Here is a 21,400-nt window from a genome sequence, read left to right on the forward strand (position 1 = left end):
AGTGCACACAAATACCAAATAGATGATTGTGACTGTCAGTGAAAAGTAGAGGCCCAGCCAGGCATATCGAAATATTTAAAAATTAAATTGTGGGACAACAGCTTGGAAAGCAAATGGCTATTGCTGTAAAGAAAGACTAACATCTTATCAAAATTCTCTACTTAAATAGAGTGAACAACAGTAGGCCTATAGACTACCTTATTGACACCAGCAGAGCAAATCGGCCATGTCCCCAGTGAGTGCGCACTCCAAATATTCACTCCATCATTGTTGGGTCAGTTCCACTTTAAAGTTATTTTTTGGGCAATCATTTCTTCCTCCAGTTTAGACGGATGCCATTCTATTTGTGTCTCCCCTTCTCATAGGCCTATTATACATACGTGGTTTTATTGATCTGTTAGTCAGTGTCAGCAGAGTAGGCTACCCCGTCATTTGGGATATAAAAAAATAATAATCTGGTAATGTCTCCATGTGTTTTTTCCCATGAAAATAAAATGTTTTTGACATGGCCTATAGCCCAGGCCTCTACGATGCACACATTCAGCCATGCATTGAATGGTCTTTTTGCAAACAGTGATTGAGTTACAGTGCATTCGGAAAGTATTCAGACCTCCTGACTTTTTACAGAAAAATTGATTAAATAGTCCCCCCCCATCAATCTACACACAATACGTAGGGGAAAAAATAAAAAAATCCTAACATTTCTAAAAATCATTATGCGGTATTGTGTGTAGATTGATGAGTACAATTGTTTTATTTAACCCATTTCTGAATAGGGCTGTAACATAAAATGTAGAAAAAGTCTAGAGGTATGAATACTTTCCAAATGCATTGTATATTACTACATTATGACTATTCAATCTACTCATAACATTACGAATAGTAGGCTTTTTTACATGTAAATGCGATGATGCATGGAATGCATTATTATAAAGGTGCATTGTTATGGCGAAAATGTGCATCCCCAAACTTGAAACGTGCGTGCCGCCTATGTATAGGCTAGGGACTTTGCTGTTGGTTACTGGTCTTGTTGACTGAGGAAAAGGAAATGTGGACAGTAATTCTAACATCTTCAAAGTGCACAGTAAGGTCACAAGTCATTGCATCCTTTACTTGCATGTTCTGTTAAGATGAATTACCATCGTCTAAATGTAACTACCGTCATCCTGAGCACCGTGGGTAGACGCCCTAATCAGGTTATACACTCAATGCATATGGGTCCAGTACATTTCTCAAATGTCTGGTGCCACATTTTCATAACAGAAACCCTGGTTTGTGTGTATGCGTGTTTGTATATCAGTGGTTGGATTCAAGCAGAAGACATGTCCATCACGTATGGACTAATCAAGTATATAAGTCTGGGTGAAAAAGTACTTGGCGGTGGAGACAAAGTCGTTGAGCTCTCCTCCTCCTTCCTCAAGGGCCTCCAGTGTTCTGGCCTCTCCTGTCGACTGGAGACCAATCACAACACACTGCAGAAAGCGAGAAAGACAGGACGAGTCGCACACAGTCTGAAGGTAAACAGCAAAATGTCTGGGAGACCACCAGTCACCTCTCCTCAAACCAACCAAAATACCCCAGAACCAATATGCAGTAATATGACACGAAGGTGTCAGTATTCCTGATCTCTAAAATCTGAAGTCAGAAAATGTAAGATTCCTGGAACAACAATCTCATCTTTCTACCTTCTGAAACCTCGCTCCCACCCACCTTTCCGTTTTTGACCTCCTCCCTGGCGAGCTGCACCACCCTGCGGACCTTGGACGCAATGCAGAGGTACTTGAAGAACCTCTGGTGGGCCGACCAGAACTGACCCCACATGGACTTCTTCATCCGCTGCTCTGCATCCATCAGGTTAGCAGCCGCCTGGAACTTCTCCCGCGCAGCCACCCACTGAAACATGGAGAGGACAGGGTTAAAACAACACAGTTTCCGTTTCAAGCATACTGAAAAGAGCCCAGGGAAAACTTATGTTTGGGATTAGGTCAAGGTGCCTTACCAGGTGTACAGACTTGTTGTACATCTTGATGTAGTGGGTTGTCAAAGGAACCTGCTCAATCTTGAACGTGACACCCGTGAAGCTCAGCTGCCTGGCGATGTACATCCCCCTCAGCTTCATATCCATGGCAACTATCTCCATAGCACCCACACCTCTGAGGACAAGGCAATACAAGGGAGGATTTATTTTTATTTTGAATAGGTATTTAGTTAAGGAGAAATGTAATTTGTGATATACTAGATATCAATAGGTATTAGAGAAGGTGAGGTGTAACAAGACTTTTGCAGGAGAAGTTGTCCTTCCAACAGACTTATTGGCATATTCGTGTTTTGTAACAGTTCTAATGGGTTGAAGACGTTCTGCCTCTACAGATTCCATCTGCCAAAAGTCAGAACTTATAGGTGGCTTGCTGCATCCATTTCGTGGCTGTTTTTTAAAGACACATACTCTGCACCACTATGACGAGTTACTAGTGTCCGTCTCGCTCACCGGCGCTCCACAGCCTGAATGAAGTTGCTAAACTCTCTGAAGGGGGTCCCCTCCCCCCATATGCCCAGCCGGCTCATGTAGGCCATGTTACGGGGCTCAGACGCACCTGGACACGGACACACACATACATAGAGTTAGATGGAGAACACTTCCATTCATTTAAGACAATATTATTCCTGCACGATATATAGTACCTGTCAAAAGTTTAGACAAACCTACTCATTCAAGGGTTTTCCTTATTTTTACTATATTGTAAAATAATAGTGAAGACATCAAAACTATGAAGTAACACATATGGAATCATGTAGTAACAAAAAAAAGTGTTACTCAAAACGATTCTTCAAAGTAGCCACCCTTTGCCCTGATGACAGCTTTGCACACTCTTGGCATTCGCTCATTTGCAAATAAATTCATTAAAAATCCTACAATGTGATTTTCTGGATTTTGTTTTCTCATTTTGTCTGTCATAGTTGAAGTGTACCTATGATGAAAATTACAGGCCTCATATTTTTAAGTGGGAGAACTTGCACAATTGGTGGCTGACTAAATACTTTTTTGCCCCACTGTACATAAGATAGCGCTATTTAGTAAAATACCAAGTCCATATTATGGCAAGAACAGCTCAAATTAGCAAAGAGAAACAGTCCATTACTTTAAGACGAAGGTCAGTCAATCCAGAAAATGTTAAGAACTTTGAAAGTTTCAAGTGCAGTCGCAAAAACCACCAAGTGTTATGAAGAAACTGTCACTCATGACTGCCACAGGAAAGGAGGACCCAGCGTTATCTCTGCTGCAGAGGATAAGTTCAGTAGAGTGAACTGCACCTCAGATTGCAGCCCAAATAAATGCTTCACAGAGTTCAATTAACAGACATCTTAACATCAACTGTTCAGAGGAGACTGTAAATCAGTCCTTCATGGTCAAATTTCTGCAAAGACACCACTACTAAAGGACACCAATAAAAGACTTGCTTTGGCCAAGAAACACGAGCAATGGACATTAGAGACTGGTGGAAATCTGTCCTTTGGTCTGATGAGTCCAAATTTGAGATTTTTGGTTCCAACCGCCGCGTCTTTGTGAGACGCAGAGTAGGCGAACGGATGATCTCCGCATGTGGAGTTCCCACCGTGAAGCATGGAGGTGGTGGTGTGATGGTGCTTTGCTGGGGACACTGATTTATTTTGAATTCATGGCACACTTAACCAGCATGTCTACCACCGCATTCTGCAGCGATACGCCATTTCATCTGGTTTGCGCTTAGTGGGACTGTCATTTGTTTTTCAACAGGACAATGACCCAACACACCTCCAGGCTGTGCAAAGACTATTTGACCAAGAAGGAGAGTGATGAGTGCTGCATCAGATGACCTGGCCTCCACAATCACCTGACCTCAACCCAATAGAGATGTTCTTGGATGGGTTGGACTGCAGAGTGAAGGAAAAGCAGCCAACAAGTGCTCATCATGTGGGAACTCCTTCAAGACTGTTGGAAAAGCATTCCAGGTGAAGCTGGTTGAGAGTATGCCAAACGTGTGCAAAGCTGTCAAGGCAAAGGGTGGCTACCTTGAAGAATCTCAAATTTATTTTGATTTGGTTAATACTTTTTTGGTTACATATGTTTGATTTCATAGTTTTGATGTCTAGTTATGGCCTAAAGTTTTGAGAGTGACAAACATTCATTTCCACAAAGTTTGCTGCTTCAGTGTCTTTAGTTATTTTTGTCAGATGTTACTATGTTACTAATTACAAGCTTTTCATAACTGTCAAAGGCTTTTATTGACAATTACATGAAGTTGATGTAGAGTCAATATTTGCAGTGTTGGATCTTCTTTTTCAAGACCTCTGCAATCTGCCCTGGCATGCTGTCAATTAACTTCTGGACCACATCCTGACTGATGGCAGCCCATTCTTGTATAATCAATGCTTGGAGTTTGTCAGAATTTGTGGGTTTTTGTTTGTCCACCCGCCTCTTGAGGATTGACCACAAATTCTCAATGGGATTAAGGTCTGGGGAGTTTCCTGGCCATGGACCCAAAATATTGATGTTTTGCTCCCCATGGTGCTCCATCATGCTGTAAACGGCACTGTTCGTCACCAAACTGTTCCTGGATGATTGGGAGAAGTTGCTCTCGGAGGATGTTTTGGGACCATTTCTTTATTCATGTCTGTGTTCTTAGGCAAAATTGTGAGTGAGCCCACTCCCTTGGCTGAGAAGCAACCCCACACATAAATGGTCTCAGGATGCTTTACTGTTGGCATGACACAGGACTGATGGTAGCGCTCACCTTGTCTTCTCCAGACAAGCTTTTTTCCTGAAACAATCAAAAGGGGGATTCATTAGAGAAAATTACTTTACCCCAGTCCTCAGAAGTCCAATCCCTGTACCTTTTGCAGAATATCAGTCTGTCCCTGATGTCTATCCTGGAGAGAAGTGACTTCTCTGCTGACCTTCTTGACACCAGGCATCCTCCAAAAGTCTTCGCCTCACTGTGCGTGCAGATGCACTCACACCTGCCTGCTGCCATTCCTGAGCAAGCTCTGTACTGGTGGTGCCCCGGATCCCACAGCTGAATCAACTTTAGGAGACGGTCCTGGCGCTTGCTAGACTTTCTTCACAACATTTGAACCGCTCTCCTTGAAGTTCTTGATGATCTGATGAATGGATGATTTAGGTGCAATCTTACTAGCAGCAATATCCTTGCCTGTGAAGCCCTTCTTATGCAAAGCAATGACAACAGCACGTGTTTCCTTGCAGGTAACCATGATTGACAGAGGAAGAACACTGATTCCAAGCTCCACCCTCCTTTTGAAGCTTCCAGTCTGTCAAACTCAATCAGCATTACAGAGTGATCTCCAGCCTTGTCCTCGTCAACACTCACACCTGTGTTAACGAGAGAGTCACTGACATGATGTCAGCTGGTCCTTTTGTGGCAGGGCTGAAATGCAGCGAAAATATTTTTGGGGTATTCAGTTAATTTGCATGGCAAAGAGGGACTTTGCAATTAATTGCAATTCATCTGATCACTCTTCATAACGTTCTGGAGTATATGCAAATTGCTTTCATACAAACTGAGGCAGCAGACTGTGAAAATTAATATTTGTGTCATTCTCAAAACTTTTGGCCACGACTATACTCTATTATTCTACAATGTAGAAAATAGTCAAAATAAAAAGCCTTGAATAAGACGGTGTCCCCAAACTGTTGACTGGTATTGTAATATTGACTCCGCTCAACATTGAAAGTGTGACAACATCAGAAGCCTGTGCTTAGTGACGTACCAGTGGCGCTAGCGTACACCACCCGCGCCTTGGGCAGTTTGTTTTGCAGCTCTAGGACGGCCAGTCCAGTCTTGGTGGGTTTGGACGAGCCGATGGGACAGACATTTTTTGCTTTGTGACACTCGTCATACACAATCTGAACGGGCTTGGGTTAAGGAAAGGTGGTGTTATCTTCACTAAACAATTGACGTTTCTAACTACCGGTTACAACGACTTCTAAGGGCAGTTACATAGACCCAGATGACATACTCTCAATATAATTTGGACAAATTGTATCACAACGGCAATTAAGTTTTCTATATTTTTTTACAGTAGTCTGGTGGTCAGCCAATGAAAAGATACGACTCCGTCGAAGGCCTGTCCACACCAGTGTAGCAGCTGTTTGAAGCGGGTCTTGTACTTCCCTCCAGACTGGCTCTCTCCTATCAGAGAGGAATACGTAGCGAAGATCACCCCCTTCTTCACACTGCCGTTGTGTTTGGACGAGATCTTACCATACTTAAACTGGGAAGCAGACAAAATAGGACATGTTTTTGAGTGAAGGAGAACAATACCCTTTTATGCATGTTAACATGTCTTTTTGTCAGGCAAATATGAAAAGGATATCCAGTGTAAAGGAACCTCCTCAATTTTTTACCACGTAAGAAACATGCATGGTGATGTACATCTGCACCCACTGGACAACCTCTTACCTTGTTGAGGGAATAGACTGGAATGTTCTTGGCTCCTATGTCTTTCAGATCCCTCTCTGCATCATACTTCAGGTCATTAGAAACACTGAACCTGTGAAGGAGATGGAATAGCTTTTGTCAAATGGGAAAGTGTGTGTACCATCATCCCCCTTAATGGGCGGAACGTATCATGTAATCCTAGTTGTGGTGTTACCAGAGTGATCTCTTTCTGCCCAGGAGGTAGTTCTCGTAGATTATCCCAGCGATGGTTCGGCCCTTCCCCACTCCGGCCCCGTCTCCTATCAGATAGGACGCTCTGTCGCCGTTAGGGAGGAATGTTTCATGTTGCTATGGAGACAAGAAATATTTCAGGACATTCAGTTAATTCCCAGTACAAGGTATGCGAATACTCATCTACACTGGTACATGAAGTAGTGCCAAGCTGTGGTAGGGTCTATATCTGGCCAGGCGAGCGTGACAGTGGCAAGCTGTAGTAGGGTCTATATCTGGCCAGGCGAGCATGCAGTAGTGCCAAGCTGTGGTAGGGTCTATATCTGGCCAGGCGAGCGTGACAGTGGCAAGCTGTAGTAGGGTCTATATCTGGCCAGGCGAGCATGCAGTAGTGCCAAGCTGTGGTAGGGTCTAGATCTGGCCGGGCGAGCATGACATAGCACCAAGATGTAGTAGGGTCTAGATCTGGCCGGGCGAGCATGACATAGCGCCAAGATGTAGTAGGGTCTAGATCTGGCCGGGCGAGCGTGAAATAACGCCAAGCTGAAGTAGGGTCTGTATTCAGACCTGCCAACCCTGTCCAACTTTTTAGAGTACCAGAAACCCGTGAAAAATTGGAATTCTTTCCCCCAGCACTCTCGTTTGAGAGTCTGATTGCAATTATAGAATTGTACCAAATCAAGTCTATAAAAAGGTTGGAATACTTTTTCTTGACAGCATTCCATCTACACACATGGTGAAAGTCACTAGCATCTAATTAGAAAGAACACACAAAGGTCCTTTATTCTTGGAGATTTTATTTTATTAAACAAATAACAACAAGTTATTTGTTTAGGTACAAAAGTCTTATCTATGATAAAAAAAATCAAATTAAACTGATATGATAAGAACAAATGTTTGAAGTAGAGGTCGACCGATTAATTAGGGCCGATTTCAAGTTTTCATAATCGGAAACTCTGTATTTTTGGACACCGATTTGGCCTGATTTTTTTCTTTAACACACCTTTATTTAACTAGGCAAGTCAGTTAAGAACAAATTCTTATTTTCAATGACGGCCTAGGAACGGTGGGTTAACTGCCTTGTTCAGGGGCAGAACAGATTTTTACCTTGTCAGCTCGGGGATTCAATCTTGCAACCTTACAGTTAACTAGTCCAACACTATAACCACCTGCCTCATTGCACTCCACGAGGAGCCTGCCTGTTACGCGAATGCAGTAAGAAGCCAAGGTAAATTACTAGCTAGCATTAAACTTCTTATAAAAAACAATCACTAGTTAACTACACATGGTTGATGATATTACTAGTTTATCTGGCGTGTCCTGCGTTGCATATAATCGATGCAGTGCGTATTCGCAAAAAAGGACTGTCGTTGCTCCAATGTGTACCTAAAAATAAACATAAATGCCTTTCTTAAAATCAATACACAAGTATATATTTTTAAACCTGCATATTTAGTTAATATTGCCTGCTAACCTGGCTCGTTGCGAACTGTGTGAAGACTATTTCTTCCTAACAAAGACAGCCAACTTCGCCAAACGGGGGATGATTTAACAAAAGCGCATTTACGAAAAAAGCACAATTGTTTCACGACTGTACCTAACCATAAACATCAATGCCTTTCTTAAAATAAAAGTATATATTTTAAAACCTGCATATTTAGCAAAAATAAATCCAGGTTAGCAGGCAATATTAACCAGGTGAAATTGTGTCACTTCTCTTGCGTTCATTTCACGCAGAGTCAGGGTATATGCAACAGTTTGGGCCGCTTAATTTGCAATTTTACGTAATTATGACATAACATTGACGGTTGTGCAATATAACCGGAATATTTAGACTTATGGATGCCACCCGTTAGATAAAATACGGAACGGTTCTGTATTTTCACTGAACGATAAGCATTCATTCAAACAGCACTTTTGTGCGTTTTGCCAGCAGCTCTTCGTTGTGCTTCAAGCATTGAGCTGTTTATGACTTCAAGCCTATCAACTCCCGAGATTAGGCTGGTGTAACCGATGTGAAATGGCTAGCTAGTTAGCGGGGTGCGCACTAATAGCGTTTCAAACATCACTCGCTCTGAGACTTGGAGTAGTTGTTCCCCTTGCTCTGCAAGGGCCATGGCTTTTGTGGAGCGATGGGTAACGATGCTTCGAGGGTGGCTGTTGTCGATGTGTTCCTGGTTCGAGCGAGGAGAAAGCTATACTGTTACACTGGCAATACTAAAGTGCCTATAAGAACAGCCAATAGTCAAAAGGTATATGAAATACAAATCGTATAGAGAGAAATAGTCCTATAATTCCTATAATAACTACAACCTAAAACTTCTTATCTGGGAATATTGAAGACTCATGTTAAAAGGAACCACCAGCTTTCATATGTTCTCATGTTCTGAGCAAGGAACTTAAACGTTAGCTTTTTTACATGGCACATATTGCACTTTTACTTTCTTCTCCAACACTTTGTTTTTGCATTATTTAAACCAAATTGAACGTTTCATTATTTATTTGAGGCTACATTTATTTTATGTATTATATTAAGTTAAAATAAGTGTTCATTCAGTATTGTTGTACTTGTCATTATTACAAAAAAAAAAATAATAATAATCCGATTAAATCGGTATCTGCTATTTTTTGGTCCTCCAATAATCGGTATCAGGTGTTGAAAAATCATAAAATCGGTCGACCTCTAGTTTGAAGCATAGCATCAGTATCCATTTTTTATTATTATGGATAACATGTTTAAAAAACTATGATAGGAAACAGTGGGTGAGAACAAATCTTCTGGAGACCTTCAAATGTTAAAGAAATAATTTCCTAGACAGATTTGCCTTACGCAGCAGGGCTTCAGTGTAAACTTCTCTGTGGCAAACAGTTCCTCTGGCAATCATTGAAACCTTCTTGGTAATGAGGGCACTCAGCAAGTCTGTACTGAGGGAGGCTCTGTACTGGGTTTTGTTCTTGGAATGAGACTGAATACAAATTTCAGTCGGCATTGCAGTGGAATATGACCAAAACCCCAGCATCACAGCCAAAAGGTGGGAGTAGACCAGGCTGCCCCCCCCTTTTCATTGTGCTGATTTCTCTCCAGGCCTGATGCGTGCGGATGTTGACCAGACTCTGCTCAAAGGTTGTTGCCTGATAGAGTCTAAACTCATCTTCCACCAGCTCAACAGAGGCTCCCTCAGGAATAATGCAGGGAAATTGTGCCATGAAAAGGTTGAGGGATGAGAACTTGGCAGTCTGCCTGTTGGCAATGTTAGCGACCACTGCATGCTGGAGGAGCACGTCTCCAAATGGAAATTTCAGCAACATGTCGTCTACTACAGAAGAAAATAAGTTTCTGACATCTGCATAGGAGGTCTTCAGATCCAGCTTGCCTTGGCTTCCTATGTAGGTGCGGATGTCCTGGTCAATGGACAGCGCCTTGTCAGGAAGCTGGTTGTCGCTCTCCAGGTAGAGTGTAGGCTTGACACCACTACTCGTTTCTGCCATCATGGTATTGACAGTGTCTGACTTGCAGAAGGATAACATTAGTTTCAGCAGTTGCATCTCGAAAGTTGACAGTAAAATTTGAATGCACGGCTCCTCTCATTGTAGAATCATACCAAAAATTGGTATGACTCTAAAAAGTATGCATAGATTTTGATACTGGTTCTGAGAGAAATTTTAGGACTTACATGTTTTGTAAGATATTTTGGTCCTTCTTTCTTTTTTGACTTTTGTTTTGCCACTTTGTCCCCAATATCCCTTTGCTTGAACAGATACTGAATCAGGTCGAAGGTTTTGTCAGTAGGTCCACATTTGGTGGGGGATAGCGTGACTTTGCTTCCAGAGGAGCCAGGCGGGGGTATTGGCAATGTGGTGATGGTGGAGGAGGAGGAAAAACACTTGGGCTGCCTAGCAGAGGGCTCAAGTGAGGACAAGGAGGAAGATGTAGCTGTTGTGGTGGAGCTTGGGGGCACAGTGGTCTTCTTTCCCGATACCTCATCGGCAAAGAACACTGTGAGAGGATCCCATTGCTGCAGAAGGCGGTTGATACACTGGCCAAGGGATAACCACCTTGTAGATACCAGCTTCAAAATCTTCCTGACATCAGTGTCCTACAGGATCTGTAGGTCACGCAGAGAAGCCTTTCTCTTGCTACTCTTGTCGAGATAGTAAAAGATGGTTACGAGAAAGTCTTCAGTATTAACACTGAGCTGCCTCGACGCCTTCTCTGCAGCTATGTGTATCAAATGGCAGGCACAACCAACCAAGTACTCATTTTCATTTCGGGTCTTCAGAAATGCTGCCACCTCTTTTCCCAGACCTTGCATGACAACAGCATTATCTGCTGCAAAACTCACAATTGGACCACGGAATGTTCCGCTTCTTCATTTCAGTGTCAATTATGTCAAATACAGCTCTTCCTGTAGACTCTCTCGATTCACATAGCTTAAGCAATAACACTACTACCATGCTGATACTTGCACTGAAGAACCGTAATACAATCTGATACATTTTGACATCCTCCATGTCAGTACTGCCATCGGTAGCCAGGCTGAAAGGACACCTCTTCATCGGTTCTGTGATTCCTTGCTCATCATCAAGGGCCAGTGTTTTGATTATGTTTGCATTGCGATGTCACTGTCGGGAAACATCTTTTGAAAAAGTGGCCCTGCATGGTCTGCCACAGCCAATGGCAGGTTGTGTTCAACAATATACACTACCGTTCAAAAGTTTGGGGTCACTTAGAAATGTCCTTGTTTTCCATGAAAACATACATGAAATGAGTTGCAAAATGAATAGGAAATATAGTCAAGACGTTGATAAGGTTATAAATAATGATTATTAATTGAAATGTGTCCTTCAAACTTTGCCTTCGTCAAAAACAATCGTCCATTTGCAGCAATTACAGCCTTGCAGACTTTTGGCATTCTAGTATTCAATTTGTTAAGGTAATCTGAAGAGATTTCACCCATACTTCCTGAAGCACCTCCCACAAGTTGGATTGATGGGCACAAATAAATTAATTTAAAAAATCCTACAATGTGATTTTCTGGATTTTTTTTCTAATTTTGTCTGTCATAGTTGAAGTGTACCTATGATGAAAATTACAGGCCTCTCATCTTTTTAAGTGAGAGAACATGCACAATTGGTGGCTGACTAAATACTTTTTTGCCCCACTGTATGGGTCACTTAAAGGCAATAGTAATATTATGCAATATATCTTAGGATCAAATCATTTAGCATCCTTATATGAAAGCACTTACCTGAGCTTCCTTGATGATTGATGTCAACATCATACTTGCACAAAATACAAAAAGCATGATATGGTAGCTTGGATTGCGTCAAGCATGACCACTTCTCCTGGTATCGAGGAAGGAAGGTCTGAGGCGCGTGTACTCTGCTTTTTTGGGATTCGGGGCTACTGTTGCTGCTCTGTCTGTTTCTCTCAGTCTCCTCACTCTCATAGTGTGACATCGCTTTACTGACTGGCTGCAGTAACAATGATTTGCCATATTAGCTGCTCATTTTGTTATTGCATGGAACCTACACTTACTTGTTTTTCAAGAGCACATGTGCTTAGACAAACATTATGGATCACACCTGATTCAGTTCAGTCTTCTGAAAAGGTATTTACAAAATAAATGTTTTGTGGAATTAGCACAAATTGTCTGTTTGTTTATTCCATTACATGTACAGTGTAGATAATTATTTAACTTAATATAATGTTTTTCTTAGCACATGCCCCCAAGTTTAGTCTCTATAGTAGAGGAACGCTTGTCACCTCTCAAACAGGGCCAATCACTAGGGCCAGCTCACAAGTATTGGGGTGGCGGGTAGCCTAGTGGTTAGAGTGTTGGACTAGTAACCGAAAGGTTGCTAGATAGAATCCCCGAGCTGACAAGGTAAAAATCTGTCGTTCTGCCCCTGAACAAGGCAGTTAACCCACAGTTCCTAGGCCGTCATTGTAAATAAGAATTTGTTCTTAACTGACTCGCCTAGTTAAATAAAGGTTTAAAAATATATTTAATTGCTTTTTAGACACGCTTCCTAATCAAAACTATAAGCTAAATCATTTTGAAAACAACAACAAAAAAAATGATTGCATCGACAGACCGCAAACTGGCTACACAAAGTTCAGTAGGCTACCGCAAAGGGAATCTGAACGCTGTTCGCTAAAAAATAAAATAAAATGTAAAATCCTATTGTATTTCTTTGCAGCGCATACATGATTTTAGATATTGATCAAATCTCAAATCTAGTGCCAAGGTATTTTAGAAGAACTGCCTCTTTAGCGAATACCAGACACTCATTCAGTCTTAGTTACACAGTCTTCTAAACTCCTCACTCCATTTAATGCCAAGGTGTATTATTTTATTATACTTTTGTAATGCTTTTTGTGACGTGGATCATAATTAGTCTATCAGGTTGTGTGATCATCGTAATGTTACATGGAAAATACAACTAATGGGATGCAGAATTAAATGTATATCACACTCGCACAAATGCGTTATTTTTCACATTTGCATTTAATTTCTCTCACTAGCAAATGCGAGTGAACTGCTGGCACTTTAGAGCCCACTGAAAGTTCATCTTATATTCGCTAACATTAGCTTGAAACAATTAATTTCCACAACACACGGAGTCGAAAAGGGAGTTGTTCATGTGTTTACGTACAGCTGACAGTCAGAAAACTCTGCATCACAACAAACAGGAGAGGCAAACACGGGGTAGCTACGTCCAATAATGATGTACTCATCTCCATGTCCATTGACAAACTCTGTACATGTCTGTGTGTTGCAGCTCTAGAATCGGGATGTTAGATTTACTCTATATATTTTTTATTAAAACGTTATATATATATATATATATATATATATATATATATAAAAAATAAAAATAAATCAGGCCCTATTCATTTCTGCTTAATTCTTTTACTCGGATCTCGTACCTGGACAGAGAATTACATTGTTGGTACGCAAAATGCGTGCATGTTGGCAGGTCTGTATATCTAGCCAGGTGTTCATAAAGTAATGCCAAGCTGTAGTAGGGTCTATATCTGGCCAGGTGATCATAAAGTAGTGCCAAGCTGTAGTAGGGTCTATATCTGGCCAGGTGAGTATAAAGTAGTGCCAAGCTGTAGTAGGGTCTATATCTGGCCAGGTGATCATAAAGTAGTGCCAAGCTGTAGTAAGGTCTATATCTGGCCAGGTGATCATAAAGTAGTGCCAAGCTGTAGTAGGGTCTATATCTGGCCAGGTGATCATAAAGTAGTGCCAAGCTGTAGTAGGGTCTATATCTGGCCAGATGATCATAAAGTAGTGCCAAGCTGTAGTAGGGTCTATATCTGGCCAGATGATCATAAAGTAGTGCCAAGCTGTAGTAGGGTCTATATCTGGCCAGGTGAGCATAAAGTAGTGCCAAGCTGTAGTAGGGTCTATATCTGGCCAGGTGAGCAGTAGTGTAAAGGTGTAGGATCTTTACCTGGGAAGCGTATGTGATGGCCTCCAGCTGCAGAGCAGACAGCCAGCCGCGGTCGATGGTCTCCTCCGGTATGGACATTCTGTACCACACGTTGGGAGGATTCACACTGGACAGGGAGCTTGTCTCCACAACTGGGTCTGGGTGACGCAGCCCGATCCGCACTGGAACAAGCAACATGATCAGTCAGTCAACCAACTGATCAATGAAACCTTCATTTTGAATCAACTCCTCTGCTCCCCAAAAACAAAGTGACTCAGGTGGAGCCCATGCAGAGGTTCACAGTATCTTTCATCAGTCAATAGCTTTAGTAAAGGTGAAAGAACACTAAATAGTTGGGAGTACTCAGAGTAAAGCTTACATTTCATGGGCATGTACTCAGCGTATGTCTCAGCATGACCCAACTCTTCATCCTCCTCTTCCTCAGCCTCCTCCTCCATTCCTGGGAGTTTCTATAAAAACATATCACTGATTATAAAGCGGACTGAAGTATTTCAAAGAAACTCAGGTTCTGTCATTCAACATGGGGAACGGGTAGAGATTTTATTAGCACTACCACGACCTCTGCCTTTTGGTTAAGAGTCAGTGATTGGACGATGCCACAAACTCACTAATGTAGGTGAGAAGCTCCGCACTTTCACGTCGTCGTTCACCCAGACCCGAGCGGAGTCTTTACCTGACACCTCCTTTATCCCGTTGTTCAGTTCCGCTGTGAGAACAGAAAGAGAGGAATCATTAGTGTAAAAACAGACAACTGACCAAGTCCATTATAAAACAAAGACATTCACACACTTAGGCATGATTCACTTGAACTGAACAGCCCAAGGTCACTTCTTAAGTGACTTCACTGCTTCCCAAGTGTAAACAAACCTTAAATAAAGTGGGCGTGAACTGTGGAAGTGCCATACAGGTGTGAAAACTGGACCCTTTTACAACAACGCTTTCCTTTCCCATCCTGTGATACACAACACTAGTTTCTGAGAGGATTCCTGATCATCTTGTCCATACCTGTTTTATGCATCATCTTTGTCGAGACCAGTATTATCTCTGCGAGAATGAGAGCATTGAACATAGACATGTTTGGTACACATTAATGATCCTGTGAGTTAAGTTAATACTCTGTACAGTGAAGGGTTTTGACATGGCTGTTACATCCTGGTTAGCCTTTTCCAAACTAAACTTGAAAGAGCAAAATAGATAGACATGGGAATGGCATGAATGGATTGAACACTGGTACTCAAAATAACATGTGCAGAAAATGTCTATGGCTACATGACATCATTCTCGACCGCTTCTTCTAACTGAAATATCTGCACCTTTAAATAAGAGCAGTTTTAGCCCTTCAAAGGATTCCATCCCTTGACAAGGTCACCTCTGATCTTAGAAAATGGTATAGAATAGGTGAGACCCATATGGTAGTGACATCAAGTGTTCTTGTTTTCTCAAAAAGCAAAAGGCTGGGAAAAGAAAAGCCATTTTTGGAGCCATTGGAACGCAGTCACGGTTCAATTAGTACTGTGACTCACTGGTGCCTGTGGCTATTGCTGTGGCGACCGGCTGGGCGATGTCGTGAGGTGGCTTGAGCCTCATGAGTTCCACCAGACTACTACCCTTCATGGTGCTGCCCTTCAGACCGCCTGTCCTCAACAGGTCCTTCAGCTGGATCTGACACACAGGGGGAAAGATATATGTTATAACACGGAAGGCTCTATATCTAAAGTTCAGTAGTCCCTACATTGAAAAAAATATATTTTGCAAGAGGCAGCACAGGAAGTGAAGAACCTCTCAGCCCTCATGAACTCTACCAAATCAGAGAGCACACACACATTTGTATATTTTTCATTTTCAGCAGCATTTTTGTCCAAGGGCAAAAGCATTTCCTCCACTGACCTGCTCTAGACTGGAAGAAACCACTGTGGAGACTGCGGAGGGGAGAGCCGTGGAGGAGGTGAGTGTGGAAGTGGACCCCCGCAGGGCTGAGGGAGTGGTATGGACTACCTTGGTGACTGTGATGGTATGTCTGGCAGTGCCTCCAGTTGAGGGCTTGGTCACAACGATTGTTCCCAGCGATGGCAACTGATTCAGTTGATTTAAGACAAATGTGGTGGTTGAGGGTTGAGGTTTGTGCTGGTGGACCAGTGAGCAGAGTAAAGAGACAGGGGAAGAGGGTGAGATGTTACCACACAGAAAATATACTACAGTACAACACTAGACAATTAGAGTCAATACACTAATTGCAAATAGGTCAAATAGTTTTTAATTGATGGTCTATGTTCTCAAAATGTGTAGACAACGCACAAATATTCTGGGTCCTTTTTAAATGGGAACAAACATGTGACAACATTCTCAAACGGAAAGCAAACTTGCTGGGCAAGTTTAGGCAGTGGCTGGCTTCTCCATTTCAAAACCCTGTTTACCAGTTGTCTGAATAGGTTTCTTAGTAACAGCAAACTAAACAATATTTAGTTGAATAGAGTTCCTACCCTGATTGTGCCTGTAGAATTGGGTGGAGCTGTGACTCCCGTTGGCTCCATCCCTGAGTCAACACCCAGGGCACTGATGGAGATGGACTGGAGAGAAACAACTCACATCAGCACCAGAGAACACTACACATTAAAGCAGCGCCCAGGCTGTCCTTTAGTTATGTATTCATGCAGATCAGAGGAAAATATACTACTGAGATGCTAGGAGGAGGCCACTATAACCTATTGAGATAACTATATAGTAGAGGTCGACCGATTATGATTTTTCAACGGCGATACCAATACCGATTATTGGAGGACCAGAAAAGCCGATACCGATTGGCCGATTTTTTTTATTTGTAATAATGACAATTACAACAATACTGAATTAACACTTATTTTAACTTAATATAAAACATCAATAAAATCAATTTAGCCTCAAATAAATAATGAAACATGTTCAATTTGGTTTAAATAATGCAAAAACAAAGTGTTGGAGAAGAAAGTAATATGTGCCATATAAAAATATGTGCCATGTAAAAAAGCTAATGTTTAAGTTCCTTGCTCAGAACATAAGAACATATGAAAGTTGGTGGTTCCTTTTAACACGAGAGGATATTCCAAGGTAAGAGGTTTTAGGTTGTAGTTAATATAGTATTTATAGGACTATTTCTCTCTATACCATTTGTATTTCTTATACCTTCGACTATTGGATGTTCTTATAGGCAATATAATATTGCCAGTGTAACAGTAAAGCTTCCGGCCCCTCCTCGCCCCTACCTGGGCTCGAACCAGGAACACATCGACAACAGCCACACTCGAAGCACCGTTACCCATCGCTCCACAAAAGCCGCGGCCCTTGCAGCGCAAGGGGAATAACTACTCCAAATCTAAAAGCGAGTGAAGTTTGAAACAGTATTAGCGCACACCCAGCTAACTAGCTAGCCATTTCACATTGGTTACACCAGCCATTAGGCTGATAGGTTTGAAGTCATAAACAGTGCTGCGCTTGCGAAGGGCTGGTGACAAAACACACGAAAGTGCTGTTTGAATAATTGATTACAGGACTGCTGCTGCTCAGTCAGACTGCTCTATCAAATCAGACTTAATTATAACATAATAACACACAGAAATACGAGCCTTTGGTCATTAATATGATCGAATCCGGAAACTATCATTACGAAAACAAAGCGTTTATTATTTCAGTGAAATACGGAACCGTTTGGTATTTTATCTAACGGGTGGCATCCCTAAGTCTAAATATTCTTGTTACATTGCACAACCTTCAATGCATGTCATAGTTACGTAAAATTCTGGCAAATTAGTTCGCAATGAGCCAGGTAGCCCAAACTGTTGCATATACCCTGACTCTGCGTGCAATGAACGCAAGAGAAACGACACAATTTCACCTGGTTAATATTACCTGGTAAACTGGATTAGTAGTTATAACTAGTGATTATGATTGATTGTTTTTTATAAGAAGTTTAATGCTAGCTAGCAATTTACCTTGGCTTCTTACTGCATTCGCGTAACAGGCAGGCTACTCGTGGAGTGCAATGGTTAGAGCGTTGGACTAGTTAACTGTAAGGTTGCAAGATTGAAACACCTGAGCTGACAAGATGAAAATCTGTCGTTCTGCCCCTGAACAAGGCAGTTAACCCACAGTTCCTAGGCAGTCATTGAAAATAAGAATGTGTTCTTAACTGACTTGCCTAGTTAAATAAAAGGTATAAAAATCAAAAATAAAATTGGAAATTGGCGCTCAAAAATACCGATTTCGATTGTTATTAAAAACTTGAAATCGGTCCTAATTAATCGGCCATTCCGATTAAATCGGCCGACCTCTACTATATAGTGCTTTTCATTCAGAAGAACTAGAAGTGGCACAATAACTGTGTAACCAACAGTTATGGATGAAGATGGATGAAGATGGATGAAAATAAAATAAGCTAGTCAAATGGTTATAACGGTGCCAGTGGTCATTTGGCTGATCAATGACCGTCACAGCTCTAGCTAAAATACACTTTGGACTACTGGGAAGATGCCACCCTCAGTTTCACCTACCTGTGGGGTGGGAGACAGCATTGCAGCATCCTGAGGGTCAAAGTCAAACAGGTCGTTAGGGCAGATGCCGCTCTCGCTCAGGGCTGCTAGGAGCAAATCCTGTCCAGGATCCATCATCTGCAAACAGCAACAAACTGGTGAGTAACATCTGCGGGGGACAGATAGGGCAAGGCCTCTCTATCCACTGCTAGTGATCTAACCAAAACAACCATCTTTAGTTAAGACTTTTGTACGTTGGGCTCTCTGACACCTTGGATTTAACAGTTTACTATCTGTTGCACACCCTGCTACAACACACTATTTCACACAGGGAAATAGAAGCATTATTGCGCAAAGAAAATAATTCAAACCACACCGAATAAAGGTTGGGAGTTTTCAAACAACAATTTTCATAAATAATTAGCAACATATATTTCTCAGACAGACATTAGGACCATCTAATGCACAGCACCATGTGGCAGGGGTGTGATCACTGACTGTGTAAACCTTATTTATCTAACAGTTAATAAAACCATCAGACCAGAGAACTTCACTCAGCTACCTAGTGACTAGCTGTGCATAAATAAAGTACAGTGTTGGTTGTTGCTGTAGATGTTTGTTGGTCATTAAAATAATAAAAATACTGCAATAATAGTCTGTGTGTACACACTTAAATGCAATGTGTAGATCCAGGAGTATGATCTTGAGAACTTGCCTGGTTACAAAGTGACTCAGACCCCGGCACGTGTTTGCACTGACCGACTCCCTAGTCTCAACTTCCTGGTGTGACGTGGTTGCTCGCTAATGTCAAATCGAACAACGTGTTCTAAACAGCTTATTAGGCAAAGACAGTCAAATTATGAATAGGCCAGCTAGGAAACCGCACACCCTCTAAAAAAAGTGAACAGCAATATTCGTACTCACTGTGTGGCAATATTAGCTAGCTAACATTAGTTAACTAGCTAGCATGCTTCCAACTAAATTGATCATTAATAACAGTTAACGTTATAGTAACTGTCCACATAATTTATAAGTAAAGTTACTATCGTATCAACAAACATCGATATGCAACAGTTTCTGTGGGAAACATTTGTTTGCATGCAACAAAACTAACGTTAGCTTGGCTGTTAGCTAGCTTGCTGGATAACCTAGTTAGCTGGCTAACCACTTTGAATGTAACTACACTCAGCAAATCAATGTAACGTTACTAAAAGATAACCCGATATAACGCAGTCGCTAGTATTATTAGCCATAGCTAATGTATCTACAATAACAATAAACAGTTCGCTAGCTGCTACTAGTAATGTTACAAGAGTATAGTATAGCTAAGTTAGTTAGCTCAAGTTACCCTAGTTAGCTAGCTAATATCAAACTAAGATGGTTTGTGTTATGTTCAGTCAGTTACTAAAGACAGCTAGCTACTGTACAGTAAGTTAGACGCTAACAGCTAAATGTAACTGCCATGCATTGAAAGAGGACACCAAAAATCAATTTCACGAAAGCAACACGTCACAGCCTCACTTTTACTGTGATCCTCGGGAAATCCTCAACCATTTTCAGACATTTGTGCCTGGTAACAACACTCACATATCAGTGAACGGGCGTTCCGTTAATCGCTGCCTTAACCGGGATATTACCCTCTTCGCTCCTCTGTTTTCTAACCACCTTCCGCCATCTTTACCAAGCAGCCAGTCGCGGGTTGGTCACGTGACGTTTAACCCGAGCGCTGGAATTTTCAGTCGAGAATTCTTTCTGCTCCGTCGACAAAAAAGTATTTCCAAATGGCCGCGGGGCGTCCGTTGGCGATCCTCAATCGATAAAGAAAATAATGTTGGCATTTCAAGCATAATTCTTTAAACCTCACAGTCCAGAAACCGAGCGCTAAAACCGTGTCACGTGACCACGTGTCTTTGGAGGAAGTGACGTCTAGCACACATTTTGCAACATATGTAATTTGGAACGCCCATGTTGGTAAGGTCAAATATAGATATATATATATATATAAATATATATATAAATAATCACATTAAAACGTTAGCCGGTCTTTATTAGAGGTCTGTGTGTCATGATTTCAAATCATGAGAGAGAGATAGAGAGAGATCCCAAAGCAGCAGCACAAAGCAAGGAAAATCTCCCTGGAAAGTACAAACCTTGAGAGGAACCAGACTCAGATGGGGACCCCTCAGGCTTTCTTTTCAATTCATGCTCTTACTAGCAGCAATAATAAACAGATACATCTGATATCATATGATTCATAATAAAATAATATTTTACACAATCATTAAATGTAATACCTTTTAAGTAAAAAATGATGTAAAAGATTTTGAAAAAGGCAGTCTGAAAAGTTTGCTTACAAACAAAACATGAAAACAAAACATAAAAGCCACAAACAAAACAAGACACACCTGAACACAAAACTACAGAGAGCAAGAGAGCGATATGACTTTGAATTTGACTATGTACAGACATGGCTCTCAAGAGAAGACAGGCTATGTGCACACTGCCCACAAAATGAGGTGGAAACTGAGCTTCACTTCCTAACCTCCTTCCAAATGTATAACCATAATAGAGACACATGTTTCCCTCAGATTACACAGACACACAAAGAATTCGAAATCAAATCAAATTGAGATAAAATCCCATATCTATTGGGTGAAATACCACAGTGTGCAATCACAGCAGCAAGATTTGTGACCTGTTGCCACAATTAAAGGGCAACCAGTGAAGAACAAACACCATCGGAAATACAACCTATATTTATGT

The 21,400-nt window shown here is 41.5% G+C and overlaps 1 protein-coding gene across 11 annotated transcripts in view; it reads right to left on the reverse strand.

The window, feature by feature from the left end:
- LOC110537076 (protein strawberry notch homolog 1) overlaps positions 1-20,565 on the reverse strand; it is a 30,303-nt gene extending 9,738 nt beyond the window's left edge. For 2 of the 11 annotated variants that reach the window (XM_090191871.1, XM_021622828.3), the window contains exons 1-17: positions 20,159-20,289; positions 18,659-18,775; positions 16,616-16,702; positions 16,023-16,259; positions 15,659-15,797; positions 15,141-15,179; positions 14,744-14,841; positions 14,494-14,584; positions 14,136-14,296; positions 6,652-6,785; positions 6,459-6,549; positions 6,109-6,270; positions 5,767-5,902; positions 2,489-2,594; positions 2,000-2,153; positions 1,711-1,893; positions 1,375-1,472 (exon numbers count right to left, since the gene is read on the reverse strand). In XM_090191871.1, coding sequence (XP_090047997.1) covers positions 1,375-1,472; positions 1,711-1,893; positions 2,000-2,153; positions 2,489-2,594; positions 5,767-5,902; positions 6,109-6,270; positions 6,459-6,549; positions 6,652-6,785; positions 14,136-14,296; positions 14,494-14,584; positions 14,744-14,841; positions 15,141-15,179; positions 15,659-15,797; positions 16,023-16,259; positions 16,616-16,702; positions 18,659-18,775; positions 20,159-20,191 — 2,066 coding nt within the window. In that variant the 5' untranslated portion in view covers positions 20,192-20,289. Of the gene's footprint in view, positions 1-1,374; positions 1,473-1,710; positions 1,894-1,999; positions 2,154-2,446; positions 2,595-5,766; positions 5,903-6,108; positions 6,271-6,458; positions 6,550-6,651; positions 6,786-14,135; positions 14,297-14,493; positions 14,585-14,743; positions 14,842-15,140; positions 15,180-15,658; positions 15,798-16,022; positions 16,260-16,615; positions 16,703-18,658; positions 18,776-20,158 lie in introns of all 11 variants that reach the window. The other 9 variants (XM_090191874.1, XM_090191869.1, XM_090191873.1 and 6 more) reach the window with 7 other exon arrangements.
- Between the last annotated feature and the right edge of the window lie 835 nt (positions 20,566-21,400).

The sequence above is a fragment of the Oncorhynchus mykiss genome, chromosome 12 (assembly GCF_057628025.1).
Source record: "Oncorhynchus mykiss isolate SJ-2025 chromosome 12, ASM5762802v1, whole genome shotgun sequence".
Classification (NCBI taxonomy): Eukaryota; Metazoa; Chordata; class Actinopteri; order Salmoniformes; family Salmonidae; genus Oncorhynchus; species Oncorhynchus mykiss.